General features: G+C 42.1%; 1 protein-coding gene across 1 annotated transcript in view; it reads right to left on the bottom strand.

Annotated features, from left to right (window-relative positions):
* Window positions 1-21,907, bottom strand: part of LOC114557388 (proprotein convertase subtilisin/kexin type 4) — a 256,104-nt gene that overhangs the window by 12,637 nt on the left and 221,560 nt on the right. The window contains exons 14-17 of the mRNA XM_028580817.1: window positions 16,145-16,255; window positions 15,678-15,771; window positions 12,973-13,158; window positions 2,975-3,101 (exon numbers count right to left, since the gene is read on the bottom strand). Of these exons, the coding sequence (XP_028436618.1) occupies window positions 2,975-3,101; window positions 12,973-13,158; window positions 15,678-15,771; window positions 16,145-16,255 (518 nt within the window). The remainder of the gene's footprint in view (window positions 1-2,974; window positions 3,102-12,972; window positions 13,159-15,677; window positions 15,772-16,144; window positions 16,256-21,907) is intronic.

The raw sequence follows: 21,907 nt of genomic DNA, 5'->3' as shown, positions 1-21,907 counted from the left end.
ATTCTTTTGCAACAGCGATCGTTTCATTGCAAATGAGTCCTACTGGTTTAGCGTTACTGAAAGTTGGCAAAAGAAATGCATACGGTCCATTCTTCATCAATGCTGCGGTTTTCACCATCAACTTTTCACTTCAGGCTCTTGACCCCTGACATACAGGTGACGTACTTACACATACTTTGTTCAGGAAAATATCTAATTGTGATTATTTTGACTGGTGTTGCGATTGCGATATGATTCACGATATTGGAGGGAATGATCATTTTTGTATCATTATTCTCATTTTCATTGAAAATTATTAACATTCAAAGAAATTAAAATTATTATAGTGTGATTTTTGTGAGGATCTGTACCAAACAAAGATGTATTCTTTAGTCTGTAGGATAGGATTTGTAGGCCGGGACGTCTCTGCAGCTCCACAATACTTCATTCAGAGTGGTTTGGCACATATTTTGCCATTAACAAATATTGCGCACCCCCTTGTTTTCCCCAGGAAAGCAAACTCTGCTCCCCCGGCTTGAACGAGCTGTGTTTTATGACAGTTGGAAAGCATTAAAAAAAATATATTGTACCCCCTTTCTTTGTGCTGATCCACAAATTGATCCGATCCGTGACTCAAAACCGTGATGCGTTCCGAACCTTCAGTTTTGTGATCCGTTGCACCTCTAATATTTAGCATACAGACATGGGAATGGTATCGATGTCCTCATCTAAGGCTTGTAAATAAGGCTATTTTCAAAAATTTCAAAGCATTTTTTTTAACATGTATATTAATAACATATACAAAAGATCCAAATATCATTTGAATATATTCTGCACACAGCATAACAGGAGCTTGTCTGGAAATTCAATTCATATAGTCATGATTGTGTGTGAAGTTCAGAGCCGGTAAAACTACTACAGAATGATGTCATTGGGGAAAAGATTGAGGAATAGCAACGCTGTAAGAACCTGTGCATGAGGAGTGTGTGTGTGTGTGTGTGTGTGTGTGTGTGTGTGTGTGTGTGTGTGTGTGCATGTGCATGTGCGTGTGCGTGTGTGCGCGTGCGCGCGCGTGTGTGTGTGTGTGTGTGTGTGTAGACAGCAGATTGACTAACAGCTTGAACTTGGGTTAGATCCAGGAGCACGGGGAGGGATACATGGATGGATGGAGAGGGAGGGAGAGGAGGAGGGAGAGCCATTGATTTCTCAACAGAGAGATCAGCATCTTGACAGAAAGAGACGAGAGAGCAACAGAGCAGACACACACACACACACACACACACACACACACACACATAAACACACACACACACACACACAGATAGAGAGGGTTACCACTGTGGCCCTGTGGGGAAATTCCACAAGCTTTCTATCTCTTTCCAGGTTTCCAGAACTGAGCTGGAGAACTTTAGTGCCCTAAAAACGTTCTTCCTTCCTTCCTTCCTTCCTTGTACACTTTTGTTTAATAAAGTTGCGCTAAAATTCAGGTTTTAATGCAGATGAGGAGTGAAACATTTGCCAAATAAACCCATCTGGGGTGCCTGGGTAGCTCACCTGGTAGAGCGCGTGCCCATATACTGTATAGAGGTTTATGCCGCCTTCCCACTGGCAGTTGAAATCAGCTCCGATAAGGCTTTGAAACGACCGGAAGTCATTAATTTCCTCTGGAGATTTGCAGACCGCGTGCAAATGGGTCCAAACCAGGTCCGAATGGGTGAGGTGTAAAAAAAATCGTGTCAGTTGGTCATCCGGATGCGTTCAAAAAATTGAACTCTGCGAAAGGCTACTGACGGTTCCTATCCGACAATTTCAGCGGAAGTTAGCGTTGCTATGGTACTGATAAACAAAGTTAGCTAGCAACAGACATCAAATTATTGACATTATACCGCTATATCACATTTAACCAACGTGACACGTCAACATCCTGGGTAACTTTTCTCCATGCAGCAGCCTTTCTGTTTCTATCTGTATAAGAGAGGTCATAGAGAATCGTACATTCAGAGACTCATCAGTCGTTCTAGTCCCTCTGCCATTTTTGTGAGTCGCTTCTTAAGCTTACAACGGTGTAGTACGACGTCCACTGGGGGCGTATTGCGTATTACGGAGCTGATTTCAAGTGCCAGTGGGAAGGCGGCATTACTCCTCGACGCAGCGGCTGCAGGTTCAACTCCGACCTGCGGCCCTTTGTTGCATGTCATTCCCCCTCTCTCTCCCCTTTCATGTCTTCAGCTGTCCTATACAAATAAAGGCCTAAAAATGCCCCCAAAAAATAATAATAATAAACCAATTTGTACAAATTTCCTAACTTGACCAGTAAATGTGTTAAGGTCCTCGACTTTTCCTGACTATCTTTCAAAAGTCCACAATATTCCAGGACCTCCTTGACCGGTGGGAACCCCCGTTGACAGAGATTAACAGGAAACTCTGGTTCAATGTCTCTCTCCGAGCATGCCTGGGTGATTCTAACAACCCTAAAAACCTCCGACAGGGACACGGTTTCATGCCGGTGTGGCTAACGAGGTGTGTGTGTCTGTGTATGTGTCTGTGTGTGTGTGGAGGCCGTGGGCACCAGGGGAGCTGACACACACCATGGAGGAGGGGGTGGGGTTGGGGAGGGGCAGCAAGGGGTCAGGCTGTAATTACACATCACAGTCGCTGTGGTCAGTGGCCCGGCTGACTTCTTCTGACCACACTGCCTCAGCCAAAGATGGCAGGTGGAAGTGGGAGTCGAGGGTTCAATCTTTGCGCTGCACTTGTGGAAAACTTTTGAACGTTTGAAATTCCTATTTAGAAATTCTTTATAGTTAAATCACTTGTTTATTTTTTTTTCATTTCGTGCTTTTTAATTAACTGACTCATATTTGGCTTTCAGTGGGTGTTGTTTTTCAAAAGTACACTCGGAGCATGTGTCAAACCTCTTCAGTAACCCTGCCTCCATTCTCCCCTCAGTTTGCATGTGTTCAAAGTATCTCGAGTGGTTGACGCTCTCACATACCGTGCGTGGTCCTGTGTGGGTGGTAGGTGCCGTAGAGGATGAGTGTAACTTTACGGAGCCAGGCTCCGGATGCCTCCTCGTCACTCGGCCTCATGCAGCTCCTCACGGTGCCTTTGTGGTCAGTCACCTGGAAACAGACACATCAGTATAAAGGGCATCATTTCACCACAAAACCCTGATTCATGTGGAAAACTTACTTGTGTGGACCGAATTCATGGAGAGAAAGTGTGGATATGACAAAATGTTAGCATTTGGTTAATAGTATAATTATATGTAAGTTATTACATGCTGTTCAGTAAACTACTCCTGACACAAATATGGTTCTACTTCAGGTGAAGTTATTGTGTAAGTTCTTGATCACAAGCAGTTTCTACAACAATCAAGCCTTTTTAAATGATAAATACTGCCACCATATTCTTAAAGGACAATTCTGGCACAAAATGAACCTAGGGGTTAATAACACATGTGTACCAAGTCGACCATTCTCTGGGATATGTTTTCATGCTAATCGAATGCGTCTCTAGCTTGAAACAAGCTACTGCAAACCGGTGATTAGCTGCTAACGCTAGCCTTCGGGGCAGAGGGTATATCGCTATTTTATACCACTAACAAGACTCATAATGAGGGTCCCTACATGTAAACCGAAGCTTTGAGAACTTTGTAAATGTACAGACCGTCATGACCAGTTGAACGACGAACGCCGTGCTTAAGCTATGTTACTGGTTGCACGGCGTTCGTTGTTCAACTAGCGTTATAAGCTACTCACCGGTTTACGCTAGTTTGTTTCAAGCTAGAGACACATTCAATTAGCATGAAAACATATCCCAGAGAACGGTCGACTCGGTACACATGTGTTATTAACCCCTAGATTCATTTTGCGTCGCAATTGTCCTAGGGACAGGCTCTGCAAACTACCTTCAGCTATAAATACTGTGGTATGTGGCAGTGGTCCATGCTATATACTTGTCCCTATAAAACAAAACCAACAGACAAAACAAACCAATCACAGCTTGCCATCTTTCACAACAAATTTGTACAGATTCCTTTTTGTTTTGGTAGGTTTACAGTTGTAACTGGAAGAGTGCTCTATGCTGCTGGTCAACTTCACAGAACACGTTGTAAAAATTATCAAACTAGGCGAGAGAAGGCAAAACTATTTGGACAAACAGTGGACGCTTAATAGCGAAGAAGTGAGATGTTCCAGATGCTGCCTCGTATGACTTCCACTATGACACATTTACATGGGATAAAACGAGCACATATAATGCCTGATTGTCCAGCATTGGTGTGGATTCAAGTCATTTCACTTAGACTTGAGTTAGGCTTGAATCATGCATCTGATAACTTTACTCTAGACTAAAGAAAAGAGAGACTTTGACTTTAACACCAATGACTTTCCGACTTGGAACTTTAAATAACGATATCCTCCCCATGCTCAAAGGTGCGTTTGGCAGTGCAGACCAGCAGAAAGATTATCACTACTGGAAACAATTCATTGAAACATTGAATTGAAGTGGAATTATCTCTCCCAATTTACATGATGATCTCTTAAGCAGTTCTGAATCACCTCCTGTATTTGAATCAACTAGCTTGCGGAAAAATTGGATGTAAAAGTAAAACTATCCATTACTGCTCGTCCTATTTTTATGATTAAAAACCAAAATATCAACCTCACATTGGATTAAATATGCATCACGTCATGTCAAACTGCCAAAATACTTGCTCCTTTAATTCGGAGCAGACAGACTTCACTCCACATAAACTCACTACATCTGCCGAGCAGCTGCCCAGCCTGCATGTGTGTGTGTGTGTGTGTGTGTGTATTATATATGGGAGTGTGTGAAAGTGTATGTGTGAGTGCTCCCAGCAGACCAGAGGCCAGGCATGGCGGCCCCCAGCCGAGCGCTGCATTGATTTGTTGTTGCTAAACAAACAGCTGGATGCTACAGGTGGATCGATAAGCCTCGCATGCCTGCCAGCCTCCCAGCATGCCTTTCAACTGGATAGACATGGCTCTCCGTGGAACTGTCGTTTGGAAAACTCATGAGTCAAATATTAGGAGTTGTCAGATTGTTTTTAATTGAGCTAAAGTTCATTTTCAACATAATTTACTCTCCTGATCATTAAATCCATAAATATAATTTCTGGATTACATAACTTTACAAACATTCTAATCTCTTTACCAGTTAAATAATGCCACATTGTATTACTGTCATGATAACAAATGATGTTTAACTACAGTGGAATGAAAAGTGTGAGAGCTACAAGCAGAAACCAAACCAGGGCATAAATGAAGGAGAAATAAAATACATAGACAAAAGACAGACAAAGAAAATGGAAGAATTAGCAGATGCAGAGGAACAGAGGGGAAAGGAGAAGGATTTCAAAGCCAGAGAGAGAAAAAAAGAGAGGACGGGGATTAGTGATGGGCGAGAGATGGCAGGATATCAAAATGGGCGAGAGTGGGTGTCAGGGAGAGGAAAGGGAGACCCAGCGAGAGAGGATGAGCCGGAGAAGAGACAGAAGTTCAGAAAGAGATAGTGACACAGAGGCAGGCAAACAGAGAGGAAAAAGATGGGACAAAGATGCACGTACACAAGAAGAGGACAGAGAACACCATTGACCAATATACAGTTATAAAGGAGACAAAGACTCAGAAAAAAAGATTTTAAAAACATGGCAGCTGTTTGGAGATAAAACTTTGATATTTCATTTCGATCACCATCACAAGCTCTAGTGAAACTCAGGATAAACCACAATCACAAAACAAGTGTGCTTTATGTCTAAATGTTTCAGGAGAACACAACCCTTCATCCACCAGACTCAGATAAATAAATACCATTCTTTATGACCTGGCTATGACACAAAACTTATTTTTGTCGAGGGCTAAATAAATTAGTATTATTACTCTCACCCCCAGCACCTCAGCGTGTGGCATTGGGCAACAATCCGGTGTAAAATATGAAACAGGAAGTTGCTAGAAAAGCGCACAGTATTCAATTCACTTTCAGGGAATAAACAGAAGATTGGAAGTAAACCCCCAAAAAGGAACCTGTGTTTTGGCTGCGTTGGAGCGGGAGTCAGAGTCAGATGGGAGGGGAAGAGGAGTCTTGCTGTGTCTACATATGTAAAGCAGCAGGGAAGCAGCAGTGTGTCAGACTGAGGCTCTGGCCCAACCTGGGCTCCTCGCTGATCCCTCCAACACATCAATCATCCAAAACAGGGCCATCATGGCCACACTGCATGCTGGGAGACACACGCTCAGGCATGCACACACACACATACAAAAACACACTGCAACAGAAACAACTGAACAAACACACACAGGGTTGTACTAACACACACGTTTAAATTGTATACACACGCACACACTCCACAAATATGTATTAAATAGCAAACACATGCATATACACTCAGAGGTAAAACTTACAGATCCATACAGTATCACAGTGCACTCACACACACACACACACACACACACGCGCGCACATGGATGCAATTACACAAACAAACATTCTGCAACATGCACAGAGACAAAGACATATGCAAGAACACACCGAAATAGTGCTCATAGTACATGACACACACAAACTACTCACACACGCAAACATGCAAAGACAAAGTCACACTCTCTCCGCCTCCCAGTCTCACACAAAGCACGCAGACAAACAGAAATAGGTATCCTGTGCCCACAGGGTGCCCTCGCTCCCGACCATCTGTGACGGGTGCCAACACACAGTGGGTGATATTTACATGAAGACCCAACCCCCCCTCAACACACACACACACACACACACACACACACGTAAAAAAGAAAGAAATACCCACAAAGGGCCACTCAGATCGCTTGATCTCCCAAAACTCATTAAACATGCAGATATATGCAAATATATGCACCTCTAGAAATCCACCTTGGGCCAGAGTGTGTGTGTGTGCGTGTGTGTGTGTGTGTGTGTGTGTGTGTGTGTGTGTGTTTTTGTGGCTGAAAGTACACATTAGTGAGAATGTGCATGTGAGTTTGTCTCCGCTGTAGCAACTACCGAGGCTTTGACGGTGTGTCTGTCAAACTAGATGCCGTGTGTGAGTTTGTGTAGGTACTGTATATGCTGTAGATGTTTTTACACTTGTTTACCAGTGCTGAGTGGTGCCTTTCCTTGTTATAAGTCATGCACCAAATTATATTATTACTTTTAAAAGTAATAAAACTGTATTCAGATATAGTCAATAGTTGATATTTTGATATTTCATATCTTTAAATATGAGAGAAATCGAATTAGTAAAATACTTACAAACTAGATTGTCCATAACAATCCCTGTAACTCAGGATAAACCACAATTATAAAACATATTGAGGTGTACTTGTTTGGAATCGGATCCAAACATTTCCTACAAAAAAACAGAGACGTATTGGATAATGTGGATAATTTCTTTAGAGAATATGTAATAAAACCAACTGCATCATATCCATCAAAGTAAAAGACACTGATTGGCTAATATAAATGTTTCCTACTGGCTGCATGCACTGATCAAACTCCATAGTTCCTACAATATCTGCTGGTTGTTCCATAATCAGTTCCTCACTGTGTGTTTGGTTTGTGTGAGTGACTCCAGACAAGGCATAGGGGATGGTGACGGTAAACACATATGATCTGTCAGTCATGGCCTGCAAGAGTGGCTGTGTGTGTGTGTGTGTGTGTGTGTGTGTGTGTGTGTGTGTGTGTGTGTGTGTAGCCACAGTGCTGCAGGCTAAATAGTGCCATTATATTCCTACAGCAGCACTAGTCACAGTCAGCTTGAGAGTCAAAGTCCTCTGGGAATCAGAGATATCTCTGCTCAAAGACCGCTGCCACCCTGCTACACGCACGCACGCACGCACACACACACACACACACACACACACACACACACACACACACACACACACACACACACACACACACACACACACACACACACACACACACACACACACACACACACCCCTGTGGGCAGCATGGAGCCAGGTGGGGTGGAAGAGAAAGCAATGTATGTCGGTTTATATACAATAATGCAGAAATGCTGCCCGTCATAGTTACTAATTAAAAGAGTCTGTTTATCATTATTATATATATATGATATCATATTATAAATGTTAAAAGAGAGATTTTTCTCTTACCCTATAATAGATCTAATAATGCAGATTGTTTTCGTGATATGTGCACAAGTTTTGAGATAGTTGACTCTGAGATTTTTGCCTCCACTCCAATAAAATGGTGAAATGGTGGAATTTTGGTTTTGGTGCTCACAGCAGTAACATATTACATGAAGAAAATATTCTAAACAACATTTCTTTCCAGAAGCTGATTCAGGAAAGAGATGTTGCGGCGGAATTTGTTGTAGGTCATTACAGCTGTTACCACTACAAACATTTTGATTGGTGGACGCAAACATCTCAGAAAAATCTTAAAACCTGGACCCAAGGGACCAAAAACTATCTGCATGGATTCTATATTTGGGTGAAACAACCCTTTAAACTAAACCCAGTACAAACCATAAATATGGTATACTAACATTTTATAGTTTCCAATAGAATGTTACCTCTTAGCACTGCATGAGGACAGAGAGAGACGATTAAGGTGAGACGTGTGAGATAGCAAGAGAGAGACAGAGATGGAGAGAGAGAGAGACAGAGTGAGAGACAGAGAGGGAGAGAGAGACAGAGTGAGAGAGAAAGAGAGAGAGAGAGAGAGAGAGGATGAAGGAAGAACAAGGACACAGGGTTGAAACAACATCTGATATACCTTTTATCTGCTTATAAATTATCCTTAATGGTTATAGATATTGATGATTAATATATATATATATATATATATATATATATATATATATATATATATATATATATATATATATTTAAATTCTATATTTAATCACCATCGTCACTGTGGTGTGAATCCATACTGTGTATTGCTGGAATAAGCATATTCCATATTGTGCTATACTGCTTGCAATACTGTCTCTCATAAACAGTGGAAGCACTGAGTGAAGGCACCACAGATGGCGGTAGATCGAGCACAGGGGAGAGCAGATATGGGGAGAGAGAGAGAGAAAGAAAGAGAGAAAGAAAGAGAGAGAGAGAGAGAGAGAGAGAGAGAGAGAGAGAGAGAGAGAGTGGATTTCCAGCCCTGCGGTCTCGTCTCCTTCACAGCGCTGGAAGGTCAGGCGAGCCTCGAGACACAGCACTCGCTCCCTTTTCACTTCAGTCCCACTTTTATTAGCACCACAGCGCTCTTTGACAATTGTCATCATGACGAATCAATATAGACTCTCCACAGACCCTCTTCCTCCTTACCCCCTCCACTGCTGCCCTTGAGATTTTAAACACTGATCCAGCAGATAGTCCAGTTAAAGTCTCTTCCCAGGGCCTCCATTTTCTAGTTTACCCTTCACTCTCTGCCATCACTCCTTCTATCTTGTCTATTAGTCCTGTTTGTCCTGTGTCTGTCTTGCCTTGTCCTCTGATCCTCTCTACGTATCAATTCAAAATTTAAGTGCAGTGCCTCTGCAGTTTTTATTTCTGCAGCAGCACAGAAAATGTCAAAAACCTTCCAATGACTACATATGTAAAGAACCATGATATTAAATTATTGTACTGGTAAAGGGGACTAAAATTACCCTGGAAATCCAGAGTTCTCGCGAGAGCACAATTTGAATTTGCTCAGCGAGTCACTCTGGCATTCAGTAATGCTCATTAACTATGCCCTTGTAGCCGAGCTGCACCAATCACATCGCTGTATCTGATATAGGCGGGCCAGAGGCGAGCTAAACATTTTGACGACAGCACTGCAACGTCAAAGTCATTAGTAAACATTGCAAGATGGCTACGGAAACGGCTTTGGCCGCTACAATGAAGGAGTTAGACTTGGCTTTTTATCTAAAAGAGGAACAGAAGACGGCGCTCCAATCCTTCCTTTGCAAGAAGGACGTTTTTGCTGTTTTGCCGACTGGATACGGCAAGAGTCTAATCTACCAGTTAGCTCTACTGGTAGCTAAGAGTCTAATCTACCAGTTAGCTCTGCTGGTAGCTAAACATTTAATCTACCACTTAGCTCTGCTGGTAGCTAAGAGTCTAATCTACCAGTTAGCTCTGCTGGTAGCTAAACATTTAATCTTTAGCTCCTCTGGTAGCTAAGAGTTTAATCTACCACTTAGCTCTGCTGGTAGCTAAACATTTAATCTACCAGTTATCTCCTGTGGTAGCTAAGAGTCTAATCTACCAGTTAGCTCTGCTGGTAACTAAACATTTAATCTACCACTTAGCTCTGCTGGTAGCTAAACATTTAATCTACCACTTAGCTCTGCTGGTAGCTAAACATTTAATCTACCAGTTAGCTCTGCTGGTAACTAAACATTTAATCTACCACTTAGCTCTGCTGGTAGCTAAACATTTAATCTACCAGTTAGCACTGCTGGTAGCTAAACATGTAATCTACCAGTTAGCTCCTCTGGTAGCTAAGAGTTTAATCTATCAATTAGTTCCCCTGGTAGCTAAAAGTTTAATCTACCAATTTGCTCCTCTGGTAGCTAAGAGTTTAATCTACCAGTTAGCTCCGCTGGTAGCTAAGAGTTTAATCTACCAGTTAGCTCCGCTGGTAGCTAAATTTATGGGTACACTCTGGATACGTCACCCTGTGTATTGTTGTGACTGGTCGAAGTGTTATCCAATTGCGTGCAGTGAGATTTTCAAATGCATGCTTGGTGCCGCCCTCAAATTGAGCCATTTTCATTACTCATTGCCAGACCCTTAATCTTTCAGATTTGGGTCTAGAGTTCCAGTCTAGACTAAAATAGTCCTTCTTATACATTCCTGTACTGTGACAATTAGTTGAACTTTGGGTGAACCATGATATTTGATCAACACTATCTGTAATAACAGTTTAGAAACAGAGAGATTTTGTGTTTTAGGTGTGTGTGTGTGTGTCCCTATTCTCTCTCTGTTCCTCCTTGTGTTGACTTCAAGTGCTGTAACGCTGCCCCTTATTTTCAGCATCCTGTACTTGTGATTGTGTGTGTAGATGTTCCTCTCCAATCCATGGTAAAGTTGACAACCAGCATAAAACCAATCAGTGTGTGTGTGTATGTGCTGATTAACGTTGTGCTAAGGCATGCAGCACGTACAATGCGAGCGTTAATTCGCGTTGCAAGCATTGTGTTGACTCGTCTTGGCCCTGCGGTAATGAGCAGCGGCGGTGGTATGTGGCTCAGCTTCACGGTGTTTCCTCCCCGTCTCTGCAACATACTGGGCCTTGGTAATTGGTCACAGAGGGGACAGTAAATCTGCGTGAGTATGTGGAACCAGAACCAGAGACACAGAGAGTGTGTGTGTGTGTGTGTGTGTGTGTGTGTGTGTGTGTGTGTGTGTGTGTGTGTGTGTGTGTGTGTGTGTGTGTGGGAAGAGGTAGGTGATAGAGGACAGGAGGTGGGTGTCTTTCATCTTCACAGCTTTTTCTCTGTAAACCTCCAACTGTTTACAAGGACTGATGCACATAAACACACACACACACACACACACACACACACACACACACACACACACACACACACAAAGAAAGAGCCCCCCCAACTGTTACCACCTACACGTACAGTAAATGACCTCAGCGCGCTACTGTCTGTGAGCATGGATTCTAATCAGACGTCGGCAGCATTGTGTCTGTCAAACCCGGCCAAGGTTACTTAACCTTCCAGTCTTAATTTCCCTTCCATTTTAGCTCCTTCCTCTATATCAAACATCATCACATCTATGGCAGAAAAAAGGAAAAGAAGAGCGCAGGGAGGAAAATGAAGATTGCCATGCTTGGCTGAAACTCAGAGATGAAAGTAGAGGATGATTCACATTGCTATTGCAAAATGAGCTGAACCGAGCTGAGCTGTGCTATTTTTAAACATCTATACATTGAAGCTACTGGAAGGGGACAATGTGAAGTGAAGCAATTCATTTTTATATCATGGGAGAAGGTATCTGAAATAGGGTGTCCAGGAGAGTCACAGAATGTGAAAATTAGTATACGCTTTGCCAAGATTTTTTTTGGTACATTTTGTAAGTTAGTTAAATTAGTTATAACTTCAGAGCTGCAGGGGAATTGTGTATATATATATATAATATATAAATTCTTCACCGGAAAAGTCATATCAAAGTATTGAGATATGCTAATGAAGTTGACCATATTGGAGGGCGTCTTGAACGATAGACAAAACAAACGAACGAAAGGCAAAACAACCAAATTAATTTCTTTTTTATTGTAATTTCTACTGTTTTGTAGAGTTCAGAGTAACCAAAAATGGAATGCAAACAATTCAAGTAAAAGCAGACTTTGCTTATCCCGTGCGAATGCGCCACATGAAACTCAGATGTTGGGGGGGTCATTTCTTAATCACACGAGGTCCCAAGATGATAATAATCCTGTGCGAATAGGGCTTAAGTAGACAGGCATCTACAGCCATGCTAGCAGCTCTGAGGCTATAATTAGGCACAGCAGTGCTTTGAGCTAAATACTAACATCAGCAGGCTCACAATGAAAAAGCTAACATGGTGATGGTTAACAGGTATAATGTTAACATGTCCACCATCTTAGTTTGGCATGCTAACATTTGAGAATTAGCCCAAAACACAAAGTGCAGCTAAAAAGTATCTTAAATGTAGCTAGGCGGCGACGGTATGGCTAAAAATGAAAAAAATAAAAAGCTGCACAACTGATGTTGCAGTGAAAGTAAGGCTGGGCAATATATTAATATTATATCGACATGGATATATGAGGCTAGATATCGTCTTACATTTTGGATATTGATTATATTATGGTCGCTATATCCACCTTACTGATGATTATTTATCAAAAATGTCATTGTGTTAATACTACAATATTGCCGCAATATCAACATCGATGTATTTGGTCAAAAATATCGTAATATTTGATTTTTTCCATATCGCCCAGCTCTAAGTGAAAGTACATTTTCTCCCTCACCTGGAGGGTCCAGAGGCCTCGTGGTTGCTCCCCCCAGCAGTGCACCGTCATCAGGGTCCAGTTTTTCAGGCCAGCCGTGGAGGCATCATTGGGCCGTGTGTCCAACAGCAGTGACACAGTGCCGGCTGGAGACTCCAGGCTTATGGAGAGGTCACCGCGACACACGGTGCTGATGCTCACTTTCACCTGGTGAGAGACAGGTGGCAAGAAAAAAAAGGTGTGAACAAGGAGATTGATGGAGGGATAGAGAAATAGGAAAACAAGAGAGAGGAAGTGAGTGGACAGAGACACAGCATCATGTAAACATGTTATCTTTCAGGCCTTCTTCTCAGTACCACTGTATAACACCATGTGCCTTTTTATTGACGGTACGGAACTAACTAAAATAAAGATTTTTTATATTTTATTTTTTAAAGACTCTTTACTGCTGTGATTTTTTACCTTAAAAGAATAGTTTGACATTTGATATATTTGTTTTCTTGCTGAGAGATAATTGAATGAGGTTGAACACTCACATCTGTAAGGCGTGTACGCTACATATGAAGTTAGAGCCAGCGACCAGTTAGCTTAGCTTAGCATAAAGACTTGAAAAGGGGAAACTAGACTGGCTCTGTCAATTAGCCTGGATAATTAACATGCTTTGTGTAGTTTGTCTTATCCGTATGAAACAATTTTTGTTTTAGTGCATGCAGACTTCAGTTTCTGCACCTGGCCAAGAAATAGTCCTGTACATACATCTCCATAAAACCAATGCTAATTTTACAATCTGTTTTTTGTGCTATTTAAACAAACAAGATATAATATGTTAATTAGTGACATTCAGAGGTGTTGGTAGGCAAATTGTGTTACCTTTAGAGAGAGAAAGCAAGGTTACCTGTTTCCTTGTTTCCAGTCTTTGTAACTTGTCTAACTTCATATTTAGCGTACAGACATGAGAGCGTTATCAATCTTTTCATCTCACTCTCTGCAAGAAAGCGAAATATGCATATTTCTTAAAATGTTGAACAATTCCTTTAAATGTGATGCAACGCCTCTTCAGTACTCATTAAAAATGTACCGTATTCCTGCGATCGTCATTAACATCTGAGGTAATGCATGTGACACATGGATGATTAGGCCAATCTGAGTAAATCTGTCAAGTTTAAATCCAAATCCAGTCAGTATTGTCTGAGATACTGTGCACGCCAGATGGACAATCCAATGATTTGTCCAAAGCCACCCAAAGAGGAAGACAAAGACAAGTAGGCAGCAGAAACAGAAGACACAGTGACAAAAATGGCTGAGGGGAATATTAGCTAAATTATTTAAATAAGCACATACACCTCCCAAACCCCCACCCAGTAAACACTCTCCCTATCCCTGTTCATCACAAGCAGCACATCTGGTGTGACAATGGCACATCGCAGAAAGAGCCGCCAAGCTGCAAAAAGACTGACAGCCCACTCCTGTTTACACCGCGTTACCACGGCAACACGTCCATCAATCACACCTCGCAGCGATGGCCTGACCCACGCTTTCTGCCAGGGAGCAGAGCCGCAAAGATGAAGCCTTTTCAATTTACATGCTGACACACTCACGCTCTCTCTCTCTCTCTCTCTCTCTCTGTCTCTTTGCTATTTCACAAGTACACACAACACACTAACAAACATAGATACCTCGCACAAACTCGAATGTGCGCGTACACAGAAACGCACAGTACGTATGCCGGCTGACACAGTCAAACATAAACACATTTGCATGTACGTATTTGCCTGTACTCAAGAAAACACAGTTTTGCCATTTTCTGGAAATGACACAGCCAACACATTACACATCACAGTATGATCTCTTTTTTTTTTTTATCTCTCATTCTCAGATAGAACACATGCCACATAAACCCAGAAAACAATTTCTATGAAATTTTGAAACTTCCCTGGTTGTGGGCAGAAGTTAAGTGCATGTCAAGATCAACAGGAAATATGAAAAGGCTGTACTAGCCAATTTACAGCAATATCAGTATACAACAAAATATATACGTATGTATATATATATACACACACGTATATATATACGTATAAGTATACAAGAAAAACTCATCTTTTCACCTTTCCATGTTTTAAAGGAACAGTTCAACATTTAAACACTCTTATTTGCTTTCTTGAGGAGATCTATGCAAATCTCACTTCTGTCCTTTAAATATGAACCTACAGCCAGTTAGTTTAGCTTAGCATAAAGACCGTAAAATCAAAAAAATTGTAAAATCACAACCAGGACAAGTTGTGGTTTAACAGGGGTTATGTGCGGGACTATTTCAGAAGCAGTCACTTCCTGGAATCTTTGCTGGTTGCCTGGCAACCACAATTTATTGTTTTTTACTTTCGTTTTTGTATGGATTAAACAAAAGAGATATAACATGTTTATTATTAGTGCACTTTAGAGGAGCTGATACAGTAGGTGGATTATGGTACCTTTGGAGAGAGCCAGGCTAGCTGCTTCCCCCAGTTTCCAGTCTTTATGCTAAGCTAAGCTTTCCAACTGCTGGCTATAGCTTTATATCTAACAGTTAAATATACCTCTCAATAATAAGCATATCTCCCAAAAAGAACTAGGTCTTTAAGATCTTCTTTAAGTAGAACTCTTTTTTTCTTAAAAAAAAAAAAAATACAGATTTTGGAACAATGCACTGCATGTTCATGGCATCTGTGATTTTAAAACTGCCGCCTGACCTGAACGTGCTCCAGAGTGTTGATCTCATTAGTCCTCCAACGGCAGGCATCTGATTGGATGTTCACACTGACCACACCTCCTGGAGAAACGATCCTAACCATTAAAAATTATTACATAAGTCAGTAGCCAGACCGCAGAAACGCTGACCAATCAGAGCAGACTGGGCTTTTTCAGGGAAGGTGGGGCTTAAAGAGACAGGCGCTAAAATTGAGCATTTCAGACAGAGGGTCAATACAGGTACATTCAGACAGACAGTATGAGAAAAAGAATGTGTTTTTTGAACATTAAAGCATGTAAACATATTCTAGTAGAAACCCAAAATACAAGTATGAACCTGACAATGAGCATTATATGGGACCTTTAAGCCACATGATACATCTAGAAAAGCATTAAAAATAGAACCAGAATCAGCAGTTATAAGGGGTTAAATAAACATACAGTATGCAGTCAATAGCGGTAGCTTTACCTGCTAGGACGGAGTGTGACTTCTTGCATGCACTTCCTCTGTGGAGCAACAGTGTTGAAGCGTGCAGCCTGCTGCACCATCAGCCCTGCATCCAACAATCCAAAACCATACCTGAAACAAGAAGGGAACATGCACTCCATTATATACGGTATGTGTTTGTGTATAAGATAAGGAAAAGCATCCTTATATATTCACACACACATGTAAACTGGAGGCTTTTATGTGGGCTGCTGAATGTGCTGCAGGAGAAGAGTAAGTGCTAATGGCTCCGACATGAGGAGGCAACAAGTCATTGACGAAGATGATGTTGTCCTCTGAAAACAATCGCTTCCCGCTCTGTCCGGGCTGAGGCTGATGGCTGCTGTTTGTACCGCCTGTAATTGCCTGGAGGATTGATTCTGAACAATGTGCCATCTCACGGACTGTAATCAAGCCTCATTATTCATTCTTTACCACCCCAATCTGGGTGCTGGAGACACAATGGCCGACCCTTAAGCTTCGCTTAGCGTCGCTGCCTGGTGACTGTATGACCACTGCCTATCTTACTCTCTCTCCTCCACTTTACCAATCCTGCTTCATCTCTTTATGTCTCTTTTGAATCATGCGCTCTCATCTTTCCTCTTTGCCCTCTCTTTCTCAGAGCAGCACTGCTATTCAGTGTTCTTTTTCTTCTTCACTCTCCTCCATCAAACCTGAATTTCTTGCATCAGAACTCTCGTTTACCACTTCAGTGATGCTGAAATCGCAGTCCGCATAAGACTCTTCTTAATTCTCCTTCAAGTCTTTCATTTCCATGCACTTTCTCTCTTTCAGTTCCCTCTTGTTAAAATCACAGTCCTCAGACTGAGTAACAGGGCCATAACAACCTTCATTCTCCCCAACCCCTCCTCTCGGAAATCCAGAGGGGGTGACAAAGAGCTAATTTCTGCCATTATTACCATACAGACCTTATGACGTTAATCTGCAATAAGTGAAATTCATTATCCTGATGACGGGGTCTCTCGGAGCAGCAGAGAGAGAGACAGAGACAGGAGAAAGGAGCGAGCTGATCAATAACTCAATCTGCTGCGCTGCATGGGGCTCCACCTCCTCCGTCTCAGACTGACAGTGTGTCTGAGCTGCAGCCCTCACCGCCCTCGTCCTAACAGCACGCCACGCGATCAATGGACACAATCTAATCAGCCACTATCACCACCAATGACTTTTAGCATGTAGGGCCTTGCATAATGGCATTAGGCAGGCGGGTGTGTGGGGTTGAGGTGAGCTGCTGAAGTTCAGGGTCATTCGTTTGTGAAAACTGTGAAGAGTTGGAGCAAAACACAGCTGGCAAGAGCTGAACGCACAACACTAGAGGAGCAAGTAATCGACTGACATTAATCCTTATAAACAATAAAGAACCTAAACATTTTATTATTTGGCTCTTCAAGTTCCAAATGTGTTAGATGATTGGAGATAAAAGTGTTTTTATTCAGTAATCAATGTTTGTTAGAAGTCACTCAAAATGAACTGATTACAACGAACTGTGATCCTGAAAGCTCCCTAATACATATTTAAAAAGGCATTCAAACAAATGTTAATGTTGCTGCTTAAACTTTGCTCTGTTGTAATGAAAAAACTAAAAGATACTCTTGAACTCACTTAGACTTAGGCATTTGATTTGACCGCTGACACTGAAGAGAGACACAAAATGAACTGGGGCGTAACAGGGTTTCCAAGCCAGAATGGCACGTGTCTTGAACCACTACGTCATTGAGACACCAAAAAGTCTCCAATTAAAAACAGCTCTGCATTGAAACAACACAAGTGGCGTGTTGTTTCAGGTAGCGGTAGTCTCACATTGCCAGACCTTCCTCCACAGCGCTGCTGAGGAGGGTCTGGCTAGTCCACACAGCCTTCGGGGATGGGAGAAAAACGTGCTCTGATTTATTGGCATTTCTTTAAACCATCGTCAAACAATTGTCATGGGCGTTGCTAAGCACTGGACAGAGCCCTAGTGCGGCTGCAAAATAGTCTCAGGAAGGAACTTGTGTTGGTGGAACATGTGTCAAAAGTAGTTTTAGTCGTGCAACAGAAAACTCAGATTGGACAGATAGTCTAGCTAGCTGTCTGGATTTACCCTGCAGAGATCTGAGGAGCAGTTAACCATAGTCCTCATCAGGGACGGACTGGGGCTGAAAAACAGCCCTGGACTTCCTCCCAAATAGGCCCATCATCCAGCCATTCGCCCCGTAGCCATGCGTGACAGACACTAGCCAGGATGTCCTGATACTATGCCACAATACATTTATATACATATTATAATGTGTCCTGTTCCTCCTGGCACTTACCAGTACCTCGTGCTGATGTGAAATTAACTCTGCTGTCCGTCCCTCATCATGACCAGGCTGTGGATGCTCAGGCTCAGCTTCCACTTGGTCCTCTACACTCTGACTAAGTGATGTAGTGCTGCTTTGGTCGTCAAGGACTACAACATTAGGCTACTGCTGCTGCTAGCAGTTGCACTGCAACCAAAAAGCTCTGTTTGAATTTTTGTAGTTGTAGTTTGTAGACGGTCCCTAAGCACTGGTCTCACTGCCATCTCACCGCCGGCTGCTTGTAGACACCAATCATCTGGGGGGTATCAGTCCGTCCCTGGTCCTCATGAATCCACCGGAGTTTAGTACGCTAACACAAAGAAAGCGGATGGTAATGGACATCCGGATTTCAAAGCTATGAAAAGACAGCTGAAATGCAGCGTTTCAGTCTGAACGAGGCCTTAGACTTGCATTATTCTATATTTGTCTTATTATCAACAAATCCCAAGAAAAGTCCAACACCAATAATGCATTGTTTGTCTCTATTTACTCTCTAACTTTCCCAGCCTCTCTGTCACACTCAGCACCAAGCCTATTTGTTCCTACTGAGAACATACTGTACATCTTAAAAAAAAAAACAGGTCACAAATATATAGGTCAATGTTTTTCTTAAATGCCCAATTCCCAGTGTGGCTCATTGATGTGTTTTTAATAGTTTTGGGCAACAATGGAGCTATATTGCACAGAGGAAGAAGCTATATCAGGCTTTGGCAACACAGATAATACCTCAACGAATTCAGCGTTGGTTTTGATCTTTACATGGAATGTGTTAATTAAAAAAATGACATAATATAATAACAGGTCTATCTTTTAAGAAAAGGCACTTGAGCTTTCTAATATCCGGGATCTATTAAATGTAATGGTGACCAAAATCACCATAACAATAAATATATCTGGTTATGCTAATTACATCATTAGCTAACAAATGAATGCATTAATATAACAATATTCATATGTCACCTTACTTGCACTGAAGTGTCCTGGTATTTTCATGAAATATTTTTCACCATTAGGCTACTGTAAATAATGTTCAAGATTAAGTTTCAAGATTCTTTCATGTATAATTCTTGAGTTTTTCTCTTTTCACTGATAGTTATACAATACATGTTGACGCACATCAGTCTCACTAAGTATATACTTTAGTTTCATTTCTTAAATGGATAAGTACAATAAAAGCACCAGCAATAACAATAGATCACTTAAGATATTTCACAGTGTGAGGAAAACTGATACCCTGACTTCTCATAAAACAGAAACTGTTGGTGACCGGGGCTGGCCACCCTGCTCCCTTTTAGTGATTAAATATACCCTCCCCACCCCGTACCCCTTAGCGAGAGCTGTGCACCTATTAAATCCTACAGCTCCCGCAGATCGATCGGGCTTGCCCCAACTCCACGGCCATAAACCCACAGACATATATCTGATAGAGAAAACTGCAGGAAACAGGTTTACCCACGCTAGAACATGATGAAAATGACAGATTTAATGTCCCCTGCCATGTCAGTGAAACACCACCACTGAGCTGAGCCGCTTTTCACAAAGACTTCACCGCCTTTTCAGCCATCTCATCATCAAAAGCAAGAAATGGAAAGACTAACACACTGCTACGTGATTTCTCCCAACAGAAATGTGTACAGGGTATACAGCTGTTGTGGTGTGTGGCCTTGCTGATTAGTTTAATCATAGGATTTGTAAATGTCTCTTTAATGTGGGTAAGATGTTGGGAAATACTGCAAAAAAAATGTTTAAGATTAAAATGCCTTTAAGATGAAACCCACATAGTGTAATTCATATGAAGCAATTAGTCAGAGAACACATTCATTAAATTTCCAACTTGTTCTTTCTCCACCTCCTGCGTGGTCGGAGGGAGGTTGAGCCAAGCCGACTACAGAGTGACAGCTGATCTTCTGTCCACGCAGCACGAAGCGTGTTAAACCCCCGACCCCCCGCCTCCACACATATCAAATATGCGGCACTCGCATTTTCTCCGAACACGTTCGCTCCTCGACGGCGAATGCCCTTGCAAACTCTTACTCCCTCCTTCTTTTTTATCCATTAGGACGAAGGCCTCTCCCCCCCACCTCTCCATGGGGCCTCTTTGTAACTGTTGAGGAACCCTTTTCACTTTTTGTTCTGCAGGCCTTCCCAGGTCCTTTCTCTGTTGATATTCACACCATCTGCCAGCAGCAGAGGAAGGTGCACACAGACCCAACTAGCACTGAGACATCAACATCTCCGGGGTCGAGGTTCTCGCTTCGTCTTTGCACATGGCATTAAAAAAAACACAGTTTTAACAAGTGTTGTGCTGCAACCAAAACAGATTTTTTGCAGCTATCCAGGGACCTAGCTACCGCGGTCTCACCCCTTGTTTGCAGTGGTACGTCCTGCTAAGTCCCCCCCAATAGAAGTGGCTGTAAAGAATCACTCAAGCCGCACTAAGCAGCTGCCTGTGAGTTAGGTCATTTTCCCAGGAGCCACAGAGTGGGCATTGGCAGGACCTCAAAAAGAGGGGACACCATCTGTTCAGTGCCTGAAAAGGTTGGTGACACCTTCTGTGGTACCAACAACTTCTAATTAAGTGGCCAGGAATGCAGTAGCAGCTCCAGCGCATGATTGGTTGGCTTGCTTTAGTCATACTGACGACAACACAGCAGACCCCCGGTCAGTTTCACGCACCTCTCCATCACATCTGGCCATGGGCTAATAAAAAATCAACGAAGAGTGGATACAATAAACACTTGACGAAGGTGAGACATGACTGGAGAAGCCAACAAAAACTATATTTACCTTTGTTTTCTAGGATTTTTTGGTCCCCTTTTTGTGCCACTTAATTGAATGTTTATCAGGAGCATTGAAAACTGCATTAGCCCTATGGTCAATCCCAGCGTGGTTTGTTTCTGTTATATCGTGAGGCACTAATTTCATTAGTATTAGGATTTAAATGAAATAACAAATGGACTTAACATTCTTCTGATTTCCATCACTCCTAGAGCCAAATCTGCTGCTCGGAAATGTTACTAATTAGGCTTATTAAGTAATTAAGAAGAGGTCTTAATTATATCTGTGCCACTGGGACCTGCACGGCTGTGTTGGTTTGGATGTTTTACAATTTCATCCATTTAACGGTTCTGAATGTGTGTTTTTAAAGAGAAAAACAATATTGGAACGCATTTTTTAGGCTGTATTAGGCAAACATCTGTCTAATTTGAAATTACAAAGAGAGAAACACTCAGCAGCCTTCAACAGCACAGCCTCAAAATGTCAAGTAAATTACCGTGCAAAGAGTTAAAAGTTTAATGAAATATGTTGCAGGGAAGAAAATGAGGGGTTTGGCACAGGCATGGCCTTAGTCTCAGGAGAATGGGCACCAAAAGGCCCTCTCAGTCTCTACAGCCATCAGTCAAAGTAG

The sequence above is a fragment of the Perca flavescens genome, chromosome 6 (assembly GCF_004354835.1).
Source record: "Perca flavescens isolate YP-PL-M2 chromosome 6, PFLA_1.0, whole genome shotgun sequence".
NCBI lineage: Eukaryota > Metazoa > Chordata > Actinopteri > Perciformes > Percidae > Perca > Perca flavescens.
The sequence above is the reverse complement of the archived record's forward strand: the minus strand, read 5'-3'. Positions and strand labels throughout refer to the sequence as shown.